The sequence below is a fragment of the Petaurus breviceps genome, unplaced genomic scaffold (genome assembly GCF_028583685.1).
Source record: "Petaurus breviceps papuanus isolate PSGF00001 unplaced genomic scaffold, PetGlider_PUasm1.0 139, whole genome shotgun sequence".
Taxonomy (NCBI): domain Eukaryota; kingdom Metazoa; phylum Chordata; class Mammalia; order Diprotodontia; family Petauridae; genus Petaurus; species Petaurus breviceps.
In genome coordinates this window covers 990433-1004980 of record NW_027185697.1, presented here as the reverse complement: position 1 = coordinate 1004980, position 14548 = coordinate 990433, and the positions used below count along the sequence as shown (strand labels likewise).

General features: G+C 43.5%; 1 protein-coding gene across 2 annotated transcripts in view; it reads right to left on the bottom strand.

Moving 5' to 3' along the window:
* Positions 1-4630, bottom strand: part of SUCLG1 (succinate-CoA ligase GDP/ADP-forming subunit alpha) — a 47263-nt gene extending 42633 nt beyond the window's left edge. For both annotated transcript variants that reach the window (XM_069065842.1, XM_069065851.1), the window contains exon 1: positions 4354-4630. In XM_069065842.1, coding sequence (XP_068921943.1) covers positions 4354-4615 — 262 coding nt within the window. In that variant the 5' untranslated portion in view covers positions 4616-4630. The remainder of the gene's footprint in view (positions 1-4353) is intronic.
* Positions 4631-14548: the final 9918 nt, after the last annotated feature.

Sequence of the window (14548 nt, the reverse complement as noted above, 5' to 3'; positions counted from 1 at the left end):
AGCTAATCTTAAAAAGTGTTTCACTCCCTACTTCACTTAATTAATCTTCATATGCCTCTAAAACAAAATCCTCTACTGAAGAAACTGTGTTTTATTGGCGTGGGAAACTCACCCAACTCAGTGACTTAGATAAGTTTCAAACTTCCCTCCTTTAGCCAGATAAAATTACTTCTGCTGGCTCCTCTCCTCTTGGAGAGACCTCCACCCCGAAACTGGGACAAGCATGACCCAGGCTGCTTTCCCATGCCTCTGCTGGAGTATTTATTTCAGCTGCAGTTTCTGCCCACCATAAGTGAGGACTTTAGTTATTAGGTGCAGCTGGCGGGCAGGTACCTCTTTGAAGTCTTAAATCCAAATAGAATCAGGTGAGAACACAAACGGCATCTTTGTCTCTGTTGTAAACTGAAGGGGAGGTTTTCACAAGAGAATGGAAGATTCAGAAAGTGAAAAGATACTGAAGAAAATCCTCTCTGAGAATGAGACTCGGATTTCTGGGGCCCGGCTTAAGAAGATATTAGCCAGGCATGGGACACCTCTCACAAAGAATAGGGAAAATGTACTGGTCTTGAGGCTAGTAAATCTGACCACAATGTCCACTATGGGTCAAGAAGCTTATCTCTTGATTCCTGACAAACCCCAGACTACATTGTTAATAGGCAGTTTTGTAAGTCCCAAAAAGGGAAGCCTGGCTTCCAAGGACAGGTCATGCCTGATAATGTCATTTCCTCAACAGAGTTATCAATCAGACTGGCAAATCAAGTCAGTAACATGGACATGTCACACCTGGACAAGGCTCTTGGCAATGTCTCATATCTTTGTAGGCAAGACAGAGAGATGAAGTCACAAGGGCAGTAAAGTAGATTCAGGTGCCTTTTTAATTATTCACAATTAACCTGGATTTCAACAAATATTTAACAATGTCTCTCATGATATCCTTGAGGATAAACTGCAAACAGTAACATGAGACTGGTTAATTGAGGGAGGAGAGGGCAATTTTTTTGTTTGTTTTTAAAAAACAGTATCCCTGGATTTCATTTGACATGATCTCCTTGGGCACAAGATGGTGAGATGAGAGCTTGTGAAGAGTAGCTAGGTAGAGTCCTTAAATGACTCCACTCAAGAGAGCTTGTGATAGAGATCCCAATCAGCCTAGAAGACATCAGAATAGCCTAGGGATGTCCTAGGTCCTGGCTGAAGGATTTATGTATGGTTTCAAAGACCACATTTTAAGAACAGACCTGACAGACTGGGGCATTCAAAGGATGATAACTCAGGAGGCAAGGGACTAGAGACTAGGAGCTGGAGCTAAGGGGGAAATACCATTGCTGTTCTCAAATGTCTGAAGAAAGGTCATGATGACGTGACATTAGGCCTGTTCTGTTGGTCCCAGAGGGCAGAATTCAGAGCCATGGGCAGAAGAAAAATAGAGACCAGCCTGAAAGAAGGAAAAGGTGCCAAACAATCAGAACTGTCCAAACAGAAAAGGTGCTGCCTCAGGAAAAAGTAGATTCACCCTAGAAAACAGTCTCCTTGCCAGAGGGCTGTCAACCAGGGAAGCTGTGGATGGATTCCCAGTCAGTGAGGGGACTAGATAAGATGGCCCCTTACAGTGGGCCTTCCATGACCTGACACTCTTGATTCCTTCCATTTATCACAACTTACATTCTGAAGGTCCTACAGTTTGTTCCTTCAAGAGAAAGCTGAAGTGTACAAAGACCTCTCCCTCCCTGAATAAGAACATCAGCACCAGGGTGGTTAAGTGGCACAATGAAGAGAGCACTGGCCCTGGAGTCAGGAGGGCCCAAGTTCAAATCCGGCCTCAGACACAACACACACACAAAAACTAGTGTGACCTTGGGCAAATCACTTAACCCCAATTGCCCTACCTCCAAAAAGCAAAAAACAAAAAAAGAACCTCAGCACCACTTCACTTAGAGATTTTCCAAATACAGTTTTTTTTTCCTTTTCTTTATTACCTAGCGATTTGCTTTTGCTGGCCCAAGAATTATGGCAAAACCCTAGAGTGCAATGTCCTGAAAGACACTGATAATTTTTTCATTAAAACCACTATTGCAAAACTGTTAACATTCAACACAGAAAGTGCCATAAATAGAAAGCCAAAGAGCCTGCATTGCACACACAAAATGGTGAAATCCCCTTGGGTCTTTAGTGCTAACACCTATCATACCCTGAGGCATCCTAAAAAAATTTTAACTCATACTAACAAAAACAAAAACCTCTAGCATGTCAAAATAAAAATGTATAAGGAAGGCAATATGTCCTTGGCCAGAATATAAAGAGAAAAATGAGACTTAGTAAACTCAATCTTCACCTCCTTCAGAAAAATGGCTATCCAAGAATCCAACCTCATCATTTTACAGCTTAGAGAAGCTTTGTGTTAATTCTGTGGCCTTTTCCATTGAAGACAAGGCCCAAATCTTCAATCTTTACAATGATGTGAGTATTTTAAAAGGTCCACACACTTGGCTGCCCAGAACCAGATCAAACTGACCTCACTGGGCACTGGAATTCTATGTGGAGAGCCAAGGAACAACTTCCCACTGGGAAAAAACTAGCTGGTCATTATGTCTTCACAGACTGAGAACCCGAATTCCCTCCAGGCTAGTAGCATTATGGGCCTTTTGAGAAATCCCAGGCAGAGATGAGGACAGAAAACTCCTTCCACCCTCCTCCTATACCTCAATCCTCACCTTCTGTTCCCCACTCCGGGTGGTCTTCCCTCCTGCTACCTACAGTTATCACCCTCTTGTCCAATTACCATTCTCTCCTAGGCCAAATTATCCTGTGCCTGACTAAAGAGAACAAGTGTCTTCCTCTAAAATAGATTACCTCTCACTCCTTCAACTTCCAAAAACAAGTTCCATCTCCGGAAAGCTCCCATCCCTATGTGCATGTGTGTATACATACATGTGTTTATATATGTGTGCATGTATCATACATACACACATATGTATACATATATGTGTGTGCATATATTAGGTAGCAACTGATTTACATGGTGTCTCCCCTCCCCTAATTAGAATGGGAACTCCTGGGGGGGGGGCAGGGAATATTTTTGCCTCTCCATCCCCCAAAGCTTAACACAGCACTTGGCACAGGGTAAGTATTTAATAAAAGCCTGTTTGCCTGATATCCAGGTGCAGAGCCCAGGGGGCAGAGTTCCTTAAAAGAATCTCCCACCCTCACTCCCCTGATTCCAAAGGACCTACAGACCCCAGGGCTAAAGTCTGACTCAAACCTCAAGTCTAGAGTCCCAATCCAAAACACTTGCACCCCCGGGATTCTCTCTGTCCACCTCCATACCCGGAATCCTCAGTCCTAACCCCTGGAGAGCCAAACTCTGAGCTCCTCTCCACTGTCACCTCCTCCCACCATCACCTCCACCACAATCCCCAAAGGCAGATCCCCAGGCCAATGATACAATCCTCTCCCTTGCCCGAGGGACCAATTCATTGCCCACCAAGGTCTCCCGTGCTCAGAATCAGGCCACACCTGGCTCCAGCCCCAGGGCACCCCAGGGTCCCGTTCACCCCAAATTCTGCCCCAGGGCTCCCTGCGGATGAGGACGGTCCAAACTCTCTAAGCCCCCCGCACCAGACCCTCGTCCAGGGTCCCCCAAGGCCCTCTTCCCTTCTGCCCCCCTCGCATTGTGTTTGGTGACTTCAGCAGCTCCCACGGATTCCCGTGTCCCCTTTATGGGGGTGGTCTCGGACGACCTGTCCAGCAGTAGCTCTTCTCTCTTCCTCCGAGGGTCCACTGCACATCTATTCCCAAACTTCCCTCTTCCTGCTGATGTCACCCCGGCTGGACGTGGAGCTGCCACCCCTAACACCCACTAGGACCCCCACGGCCAGGCTGGGGCCAGGCCTGGGAGACCGCCTTTGCAGTAGCCTCATACGCGCTCCCTTCCTCGCTCGAACCCGGGACGCAGGCGGGGCACGCCGTCTGGGCTGCCTCCCTGACTCGGTCCGACCCGGTCCGAGCGGGCAGCGAGCCTGTCCCAATCAGACTGAAACTCCACTAGGGCAAGGCCTGCCCCGGCCTTAGCCCGGCCGAGCACACAGGAGGCGCTTAACCGGACCCGGCTCGGGGCCCCCTCCTCCCCCAGATCCAGGGTCCACCCAGGCCTCTAGCGGCACGCAGGTGCTCGGGTTCCCGGAGTGGGCCCAGCGCCCGACACCCCGCCCCCTCCCCCAGCCCCGTGGCCGCCTCCGCCTCCTCTGGTCTGGGCGCCCTCGCAGGCTGCGGCCTGGCCTCCCCTAGCAGGCCGGCCGGGCACGGAGGGGGCCGCGGGACCCCGGGCGCGGGCAGGAGGCGGGGGCTCGCACTCACAGAGGAAGGGGCGCGCCAGGAGGCGGGCGGCGGCGGCGAGTCCCGCACAGCCCGAAGTCATGATCGCGGCAAACGCGGCTCCGGAGGATCTGGCGACTCCGGTCATCCGCCAATGACATCTGCAGGACCCCGGAGGGGGCCTCACAGCAGCCGGACCGTGAGCGAAGGTGGTCGCGGCAGATGCCTGCACAAAACAGGCGCTAGCGAGGCGGCTTAAAGGACTGATGATGAAGAAGTTTAAGAGAAATATACGTTTTGACATTGAGAAAGAAATTCTGAGCTTCACATCTCCCCGGGAGCCGAGATCTGCTATACATCTTTCCACAGGCGAATTGAGAACAGCCTCCTGCAAAGGGAATGGAGGATTTAGCAAGACGGGGCAGCGCGTGGCCTCATGGGAAATGTAGTTTGTTGCCCCGTCCTAGTGGGCGTGGCAAAGGAATGTGGAAAAGCCAATGGGCGGAGGAGAGCCCTGGGACCAGGAGCGAGAGCCGGGAAAGGAGCCTTTTGGGGCATTGTCAAAAACGGTTCAACCTCGCTTCCGTTCAGTTTATCCTCCATACAATAGCTAACTTTCCTGTGTATCTACTACTGCCTCCCAATATACTGACTCACTCTGTGTCAGATTGTCAATACAAGCAAAACAAATACTTTGGCTCCTTAAGAGTCTACCCAATATGGTGAATCTTTATAAACTTTGCTTTACTTTGGCTGAGAGAAGGCTGGAGAACAGTTCATTCGGCAGGACCCAGCATGTCAATATTTGGGGGTCCCTAACACCCCTAAACCCCAAACCTCAACAGAATGGTCTCCCTGGAGAGATAGTGGATTCCCTACTCTGAGGTCTCTCACAGGTTTTTGTTTTTGTTTTTTGCTTATTTCTATCCCCCAGTGATTTCTAAGATGGGCTTTTATCCAGGGGAGTAATCTTAGTTGGATGATGGATTTAGATGGATGATGAGGTCTGCTCTGGGAAAGTCAGCTTGCCCCCTTGGCAGTCAGGAACACGGCAACTTCTTTGATATGACATAAGAGTGCTAGGTGGCACAGTGGATAGAGTGCTGGGCCTAGAGTCAGGAAGGACTGATCTTCCCGAGTTCAAATCCAGCCTCAGAGACTTACCAGCTGTATGACCCTGGACAAGTCGCTTAACCCTGTTTGCCTCAGTTTCCTTACCTGTAAAATGAGCTGGAGAAGGAAATGGCAAACCACTCTAGTATCATTGAAATGTGGTGTTGCTCTGAAGCCAACTTAACTTGTCTTCTTGAGTTGCCAAATTTTCCAGAAATACATATATGTTCATTTCTCTTATAATAAATCCAGTTGTAATGCACATCTCAGGGACTTGTGACAATTTATTTGATTATTCATTCATTCATTTGTTTTTGGTTAATAGGGGTCACAAAGAGTCAGAATAGACTTAAAAAGGACTGAACAACAGTAACAAAAATGTAAGAATCCATTTAAAACAGAGCACTCCTAGGGAATGTTTAAGGAAGACCTCCAAAAGAAGCAAACACACTAGAGTAAGGCTTTCTGAATCCTTCTGATGCAGCAGCAGTTACTCCACCCAGCAGAACCACCCAGGTGTCAATTAGTAACTCCATTAGTACAAAGGGCATTTTGGTGATCAATCCCAATGCTGTGGGAGCGCCTGGTTTTTGTCTAGTTACTTTTTCATTTCCATACCATCTTCAGATTTGGTAAATAAAGACAGAACTAGAGAGAGGAAGGTATGGTTCTATGAGGTTAGCCTTCAGGAGTGAATACAGGAAATTCCTCCCTACATTGTCTCTCCTGACCAAAGCAAGTTTTTCTTAAACAGTTGTGAAAAATGGTAGATTGAATTCTAGAGCTATTTATTCTGTCTCTCTTTGTGCCAAACAATGACACCCTACATGTGGGGGTGCAGTCCCCCAAAATACATGGGCCTTAGTTACAAATGAATTATCAACCAAGTCCTGATTTGTAGCTTTGCTAATTGATGAGGTAGATAAGTTGGCCCCAACACAGCCCTCTCTCCACCCCTCCTCCAATGCTCAGAGAACATCTTCCCAAGATGATCCAGTCCATTTGGGGATCACTCTAATGGTTAGGGTTTTTTTTTTACATCAAGACTAAGTTTACTTTTTTGCATCTTTCCCCCATTACTCCTAGTTCCTCCTTCTGTGACCGGACAGAATAATTCTAAGCCCTCTACCAAGTTGTAGACTTTCAAAACCCAGGATCATTCATTATGGCTCCCCCTAAGTCATCTAGGCTCCAGGCTAAAGTCCTTTCAGCAGATCTAACTAGGTATGAATCCTTCACCACCCAGGCATCTAATGCTGGCCCTTGGACCTTCTCTACTCTGGATGCTTTTTGGGGCACAGTGAGCCTGGAGTAAGCAAGACTTGAATTCAGATCTAACCTCAGACACTCCATTTCCTCAACTGTAAAATGGGAATAATAATAGCATCTACCTCCCAGGGTTGTTGCAGAGACCAAATGAGATAATATTTGTAGAAAGTGCCTAGCACATGTAATGGTAATGAAATTTGAAGATACCTTTGTATTGGAAAGCTAAGAGGTACTTAGCACCTAGTTTCAAATTAATCCTCTGTTAAAGAAACAGAAGGTATGAACCCCTGTTGCTGATGTGACAGGAAGGGGCTGAACAGGGAGAAGCAATACTGTATATGAGGAAAGACCCCAGCTGGGAAAGTCAGAGTTTCTTGGGACGAACACCTGAAGTCTGCACTGCAGCTGCTGGACTGGAACTTCGGTGGCAAAGTGATTTTTATTTTGAGAATGGCAGAAAGTGATTTTGATTTTGAGAATGGCAGAAAGTGATTTTGATTTTGAGAATGAAGCTGCTGAAGACTTCCGAGGGCCAGCCAGAGCTGCTAAGGAATTACAAGGACCAGCTGGAGCTGCTGAAGACTGAGGAAGCATGACTGTGGTGTTGGTATTCTGTACAAATGTTGTTGTGACTTTGCTAATGTGCACGAATGTTCTTGTGACTTTGTTAAACCTTGTCTTCCCAGGAACAGAGACTGTGAAGGATTTGAGATGGACTGGACACTGTGAGCTCCAATGTGGAGCAGGAACTGCATGGAGAGCCAGACAAGGAACTGGGAGCTGTATGCCTTTGAACTCAGGTGGCAGTTGGTTAGATTCAGGCAAAAGCTGGGACCATGAAAGAGGAGCCATGGAAGCTGCAAGCCTGCCCCAAGTCAAGATGAAAAGACCTCCCCGTGGGTACTGAGTAGTGATGAAATTGTGATTTACTTGTGACTGAGGAGTGGATGGACTGTGTATTTCCTACTACCCCTTAAGAGGGTACTGAATAGTGACTAATGACTGAACTTTAACTGATGAATGAATAGTGACTAATGATCGAATAGTGACTGATTTGTAACTTAGTGTGCCCCATGGGTGGAGGACTTTGACCTTTTGTACTTTATGATTGAATGATTGAGTTACTAAGTGATTGATTGACTAAATGATTGTACTTTGTTCCAAACTATGTGACCACTTTGGTGAAAACTATGTGGCCATTTTAGTGATAAGTTGTTGAGTTATTATGTCATTGTGAATTCTGTATTTTGATTTTCTGTGATAAGTTGTATCATTGTGAATGCTGTATCTTGATTTTCTGTGAATGTTTTGCTCTCATTTTTTTAATTGAATAACTAGAGTGTTCACTATGCTATGTAATCAGAACCTTGAAAGCTGTTCACAGCAGCAGTCCTCCGGAAAGCTGCTCGTGCTTGCATTTACAGCCTCTGGGCCACAGGTTCCCACTACTGGTCTAGATCAATGGTGTCCAATTCACATAGAAACAAGGGTCACTAGCCCGTACATACAGATCCTTATGAGCCACATATGGACTTGACTTTAAAACCTAGTATCATCTATGTTTTGCTATCTGTATTCTTATTTATCTTGTTAAATATATTTCAATTATATTTTAATCTATTTCTTGGCACACTCAGGAGTATAATGGAACATATACTTGACATCTCTAGAGCACATGCTTTCTAAGGCTCTTTCTGAGGCTGAACAGTCATGTAATCTATTGTAGTCTGGTAATGAGTTGCCTTATCTTGGGGCTGGTTAATGATTCCCTGGATCCTCTTCTTTGTTTCCTGTTCCCTTCCAAGAGTAAGTGGCTGCCGCCTCATACAGTAGTCATAGAAACGTGGGTCTTATCCTCAATTTAGGTGTGGAAGAACAAAATTATAGACTTTTTAAAGGATCATTGTGAAGGAAAATAAACATGAGTCTGCCATCTGCTCGGTTTTCTTAACTCATGGGTTGGAGGAAAGTGTTAGAGAGAATGGTCTGGGAGGTGCCTGAGAAAAAGGGAGATGTGGTTCAAACAGTCTCTCTTTTCTGTTCACCTAGGAACTCTTGGCATAGATGAAAAGAGAGTCTGGAGGCCCGGATGCATGATCCTGGCTTCATTGATGACTGGTTATTGACCCTAAGCAACCCACTCATCTTTTCAGGCAATTAACTGATCAATCAGCAAGCAACTTATCTAGATGACCAGTTTGGGCCAGACACTGTGGTAGGTGCTGGAGATACAACTGAAAAATGAAGCAATCTCTGCCCTCATGTTCTAGTGTCTTACATTCCTAGTACCTCAGTGTTCTGATCTGTCAAATGGGGCAACAACCTTTGTTATCTCTCTGGGAATGTTCTGAGGATAGATTGAGGTGAGGAAAGTGAAAGGCCTTTCATGCTTGGTCTTGTGCTATTTAACATTTTAATGCTTAAGAAGGGCAAACTTAACCCACCCACGTCTGCAAGACGGCTAATGTGAAAGTATATTTTGCATGACTTCACATATATATGGGAATCATATTGCTTGCCTTCTCAATGGGTAGGGGACAAATTGAGGGAAGAACTCAAAATAAGAAAAATGAATGCTAAAAAAATGTAAAGTTATATATATTTTTTTGTCACTGGTGTTAATGAAAGATATAGCAGTGGAAACTTGGTACCTGAGCACATGGAATTCTGAAGAGAAAAGGCTAAAGAGAGAGTGTGATTCAGAAGGAGAAAGCTTGTAGGGAGCCTAGAAAAAGTGAGTACAGAGTCACTGTGTGGGGAGAGAAAGAATGGTAGTCACCATAATAATCCATTGCATTTATTTAATGAAAATTTCACATATGATATCTCATTTGATCCTCACAACAATCTTGAGAGGAAGGTACTGTTATTATCTCCATCTTACAAATGAAGACACTGAAGCTGAAAGAGATTAAGTGACTTGCCCAGGGTCACACAGCTCAGGTCTATCCTGACTCCCAGTCCAGTGTTCTTCTCTGTCCATTGCTTTTCACATTAGAGATGACATAAGGGAGGATTGATTTGGAAGAGGTAGCTAGGTAACAAAATGGATAGAGTGCTGGATTTGGTATAAAGAAGTCCTGAGTTCAAATGAAGCCTCAGATACTTACCATCTGTGTGACCCTGGGCAAGTCACTTAACCTCTGAATGACTCAGTCTTTTCATCTATAAAATGGAGTAATACCCACTTTCTAGGGTCGTTGTGAGGTTAAAATGAGATAATTTGCAAACATTAAAATTTTATATAAATGTTTTTATTATTAACCTCTATCTTGAATGGGAATGTGTTTGGGAGGCCGGTCCTATTAGTCCCCCACCCCCATATAATACTATAATCCATGGTTCCTTATCAAAGTTTAGACTCATCAGATCCCAGAATATATGACTAAGAGCCAGAGGCAGAATGGAAGAAAGGGCCAGTCTGACCTGGACTTCCTTACACCTTGTGAAGATTATGGAGAATAAAAATGTAATTGAGTCTCTAAGCACTTGGTTAGTTGTCTTTCACATGGGTTTGTGACGGCTTTGGATGATACAAGCAAGCTCTTAGTATGACTAAGCTCTTAGTATGACATACTGATACCAGCCTAGATGACCCTGGGGACAGTTTTGTACCTTGGTAGAAGTGGGGACTGTGAATAATCCCACCCACAAATTGGAATTTTTGACTTTAAGATCACAGATCAGATATACACTTTTTAAAAAAATTTTTAATTTTTTTTTTTGGAGGGGGAAGGCAGGGCAATTGGGGTTAAGTGAGTTGTCCAAAGTCACACAACTAGTAAGTGTTAAGTGTCTGAGGCCAGATTTGAACTCAGGTCCTCCTGATTCCAGGGCCAGTGCTCTCTTCACCATGCCACCTAGAAGCCACAGATTTATCTTGGCTGCTTCCTAACATATTACCTAGTCTTGGGCTTTATGGGGCTTTAATAAATGGGGCCATGGACATAAAAACTCCCTTAGAACACAGGCTCTCCTGAGTGCCATTTGGAGTGGCATACTAGAAAGATAACAGGGAAAGAAAAAAAATGCCCAGGAACCCAAATCACTGAACCACATTGTCTTATCACAATAAAAAATCTGACTCCTTCCCTCTGGATGAGTATATTTTGCTATACTGAAATATGTCAACCATAGTTGTACTTCCTCTCATTGAAATGCCTGCATAAAACTTGAGTGTGGACAGGAACACTGAGATACTTTCCTGGGGGGAAAAAACACTGCTATAACTACAGCTTTCCCACATTCATAGGTCTGATGCATTGCCTTCCCTGCTGCACTAACATTTGTGTTGAGGAAGTTGATTTTTGTCAGACAAAGAGAACACCATGCCATAATGTTGAAATGGATGGGTGCCTATATAGATGTGAGAAAGGAGGCTGGGAAGGATAGATGGAAGGAACGGGAAGGAGAAGATTGCCATATTAACTTAAACTAGGATATAATGAAATGCCCAAACGAATGCATTCACATCAATGTGAATATTCCCTCCAATGATGCAGATTGCAGTTCATCCATGCCTACTCATCCTGGACAACTTTTTCCCATATCCTCCCATGGGATACAGCTCTTGGATACCAGTGGATCCCATTTGTACCTCAATCTTTCTACTAACTAGCTCATCTTGATTTTTTAAAAAATCATATTACCTTGATGATATACTTTACTTCATTCTTCAGAACCTAGGTGTATGAAAAGCCATTTCCTGGTGTTAGACATATACATACATCCAAATAGATATTGTTGATAAGACTTAGTTATAGAGATGCTCTATGATGCTATTTACTCTATGATTTGAATATGTAAATCAGCAGTCATTAGTATTTCAGTAGGATCAATGGGCCAAGGTTAAGTGTTTATAGGCTACAAAAGCAGAGTAGATGACACAAACTTTTAATTTGACATTTGGGGTGTACTACCTTGAATTGTTATTTATCTTTCTTTTTGTTGCTGAGGCCTGAAGAAGGCTATCATGTGCCCTTGCCAAGTATATTAGCAATCACAACTTTCCCATTCTGTAATGCATGAGCCAAACTAAGAGGAACCAAAACTCATTCTTAGGCCTTGGCTTCCTTTCCAAATTTGCTACCTTTGAACAGCAGCAATGATAAAAATATCACCTGTGTCCCCAAGGGCTTCTGGGACTTGTCTTACACTTCATAACTCTTAGAGATACTTTTTCAGGTCCTTTCTGGAGTTGTCATTGGTTCCTCCAAGAATTCAATTCCACAAACATTTAAGGCCCTACTATGTTCAGGGTGCTGAGTAGGGTATGAAAGATACAGAAAAAAAAACTAAAAAAGACTCCATGACCAAGGAACTGATGCTGCCTGAGTAATATCAGAAGGAGCTCATTGCCATCAGATTTAATGAAGCTTATGAGATTTCTGCTGTGACCCAGATACATATCCAGGGAAGACCTCTCTGTTATTTTTGCAAGGCCAATAAACAGTTGCCTCAGTACCCTTCAACAGGGAGCAATCATGTATCTCTTCTTCCTCTGACTCTTATGGGATTGGTTTTCTTCTGATTGCCTGTGCATCCACACCATCAATTCTTGGAGGATAAGTGATTACTCCTGCTTAAAGTCTCCAGCTCCCCCCATTCACAGGAAAAGTCTCATAACTATTTCTCCATTTCAAATGTTCAGTGGCTTTTCTTCCCTTCCTCCCCTGGGTCTCATTTTTCTACTTTCCAGAATCTCAAAGCATATTAAGATTCCCCTCTATTTCTTTGGATACTTTATCCTCTTTATTTCTTCCTTGAAGCTCTTCTTTCATTGATTCTAAAGAGGTCTCATTTTCCCTTATGAAATGAAAAATAGAGATATATCCATCAATGTTTTCGTCTTCATCTCAAGGATGGAGACTAATATATATGAACATCCCCTAGGTGCTCTTTTAAAAATTTTTTAAACTTTATTTATTTACTTTTAGTTTACAACATTCTGCTCCACAATCCCTTGAGTTCCAAATTTTCTCCCCTCCCTCTCCTCCCCCCTTCCCCACACCCCTTCTCCCCATGGCAGCATGCAATTCAATATCCCCTAGTTGCTTTTATTGGTGGATGGCATAGTGCTGATTGTATCAAATCCCAGAATAATGGAGAATTATTAAGTGGTTATAGGCTACAAAAGCAGAGTAGATGACACAAACTTTTCATTTGACATTTGGAAGAAGCAAGTAATGACTCAAAGGATTTTGGCATTCCCATCCACACACAAAAGAACAAGTGGATGAAGAATTTCCATTGCCCAGATTTTAATATGCATTTGAATGAACATCAGATACAGCTTGCCCATGGTGTATATAACTAGGACAGAGGGCAAATGGGCAATAAATTGACCTAAAGTGGACCAGGAGGGGGAATGTAAGCCAGATTGCTTTTAGATGTGGTAAAACTCCTTTGCTGATCCCAAGTTTGCCATGAAAACTCAGATCCATCTTTCCAATGCTAACATTCTACCAATATTATAGTATGGAAGCAAAGCATAGAATACATCTGCATCTAAAGGATTAAACATGAGTTTTGCAGAGGAAGGAAATCGAGCAGGACACAAAGGATATGGAAAGTTTGCAACATATAATCGGTTAAGAACTTTGCAAAAGAGAAGTAAAAAAATCATCAAGGGTTACATGTTAAGAAAAGATGTAATAAATTAGTGAATATTAATAATCTAATTAATTAATTAGTGTGATAGGCAAGAATAAGAGATGACAGGTAGACAGCCAGAGGGTCTTACTGATGTTCTTGTAACGTTGGGAGAAAGTGAGGACAACTTTCAGCACACTGAATGGTCCCTCTATGGTGAACTTTTGGGGAGTGCAGACAGTAGTCTCGTAAGACACTACTATCCTTTCGGTCAGAGACCAACCACCCCACTATTGCAACCCAAAGTTCTCAGGACTATGACATTAGCCTTGGGGTTTTTTTGTGCCAGAATTGAAGTATTACCTCATCTTTCCATCTGCCATCAAATGAACATGAACTCTCATTTATATATTGTCTCTCCCAGTTAGATTGTAAGCTCTTTGAGAAGAGGGAAAGTCACCATTGGTGTCCTCAGCACTTAACACAATTCTTGGCACAGTGTATGCACTAATAAATACTTATACTTTTCAATTCCATTATCCTGTGCACTGTCTTACACACACACACACACACACACACACACACACACACACACACACACATTGGGTTTATGTTCTTAATGACTCATCTGGTTTGACATCCACTTAGCACTATCCTTCAAAACTTTAATGAAAACAGGGTGTCCTGAAAGTCCTCTGTGTGAGGGTTTCAAGCAGGAATTCATTTATCAGCAAAATGCTGTCTAATCTGTTCTAATAAATTATTTCATCTCTCTTCTTACTGAGCTAGCTCAAATACCTCTATACATTCTCTGGCCAATTCATTCAACAACTGATTGTTGATATACCTGAGACCTTCATCACTGCTGGACTTGGAGTCAGAAGTCATTTAACCTTTGTCTGCCTCATTTTCCTCAGCTGTAAACTGAGGATAATAATATTTCTTCCCAAAGTATCAAATAAGATAATATTTATAAAGCACTTGGCATAGTGTCTGGTACCTAGTAGGCACTCAGTAAGTACTTATTTCTTTCCTGAGCTGATTAAAAGAAGCTAGGAATCCTAAGAGGTAGAGATGAGGGATAACATGCTAGGTATGAAGGCAAAGGCACAGAAATGGCAGATGGCATATTGTACATCTGGAACCACGAATAGGGCATTTGTTGGGACTATACTGCGTATAAAGAGGAGAAGTTTATAATGATTCTGGAAGGGAGTTTGGATTCATACTGTGAAGGGTTTTAAATGCCAAACAGAAGAGTTTG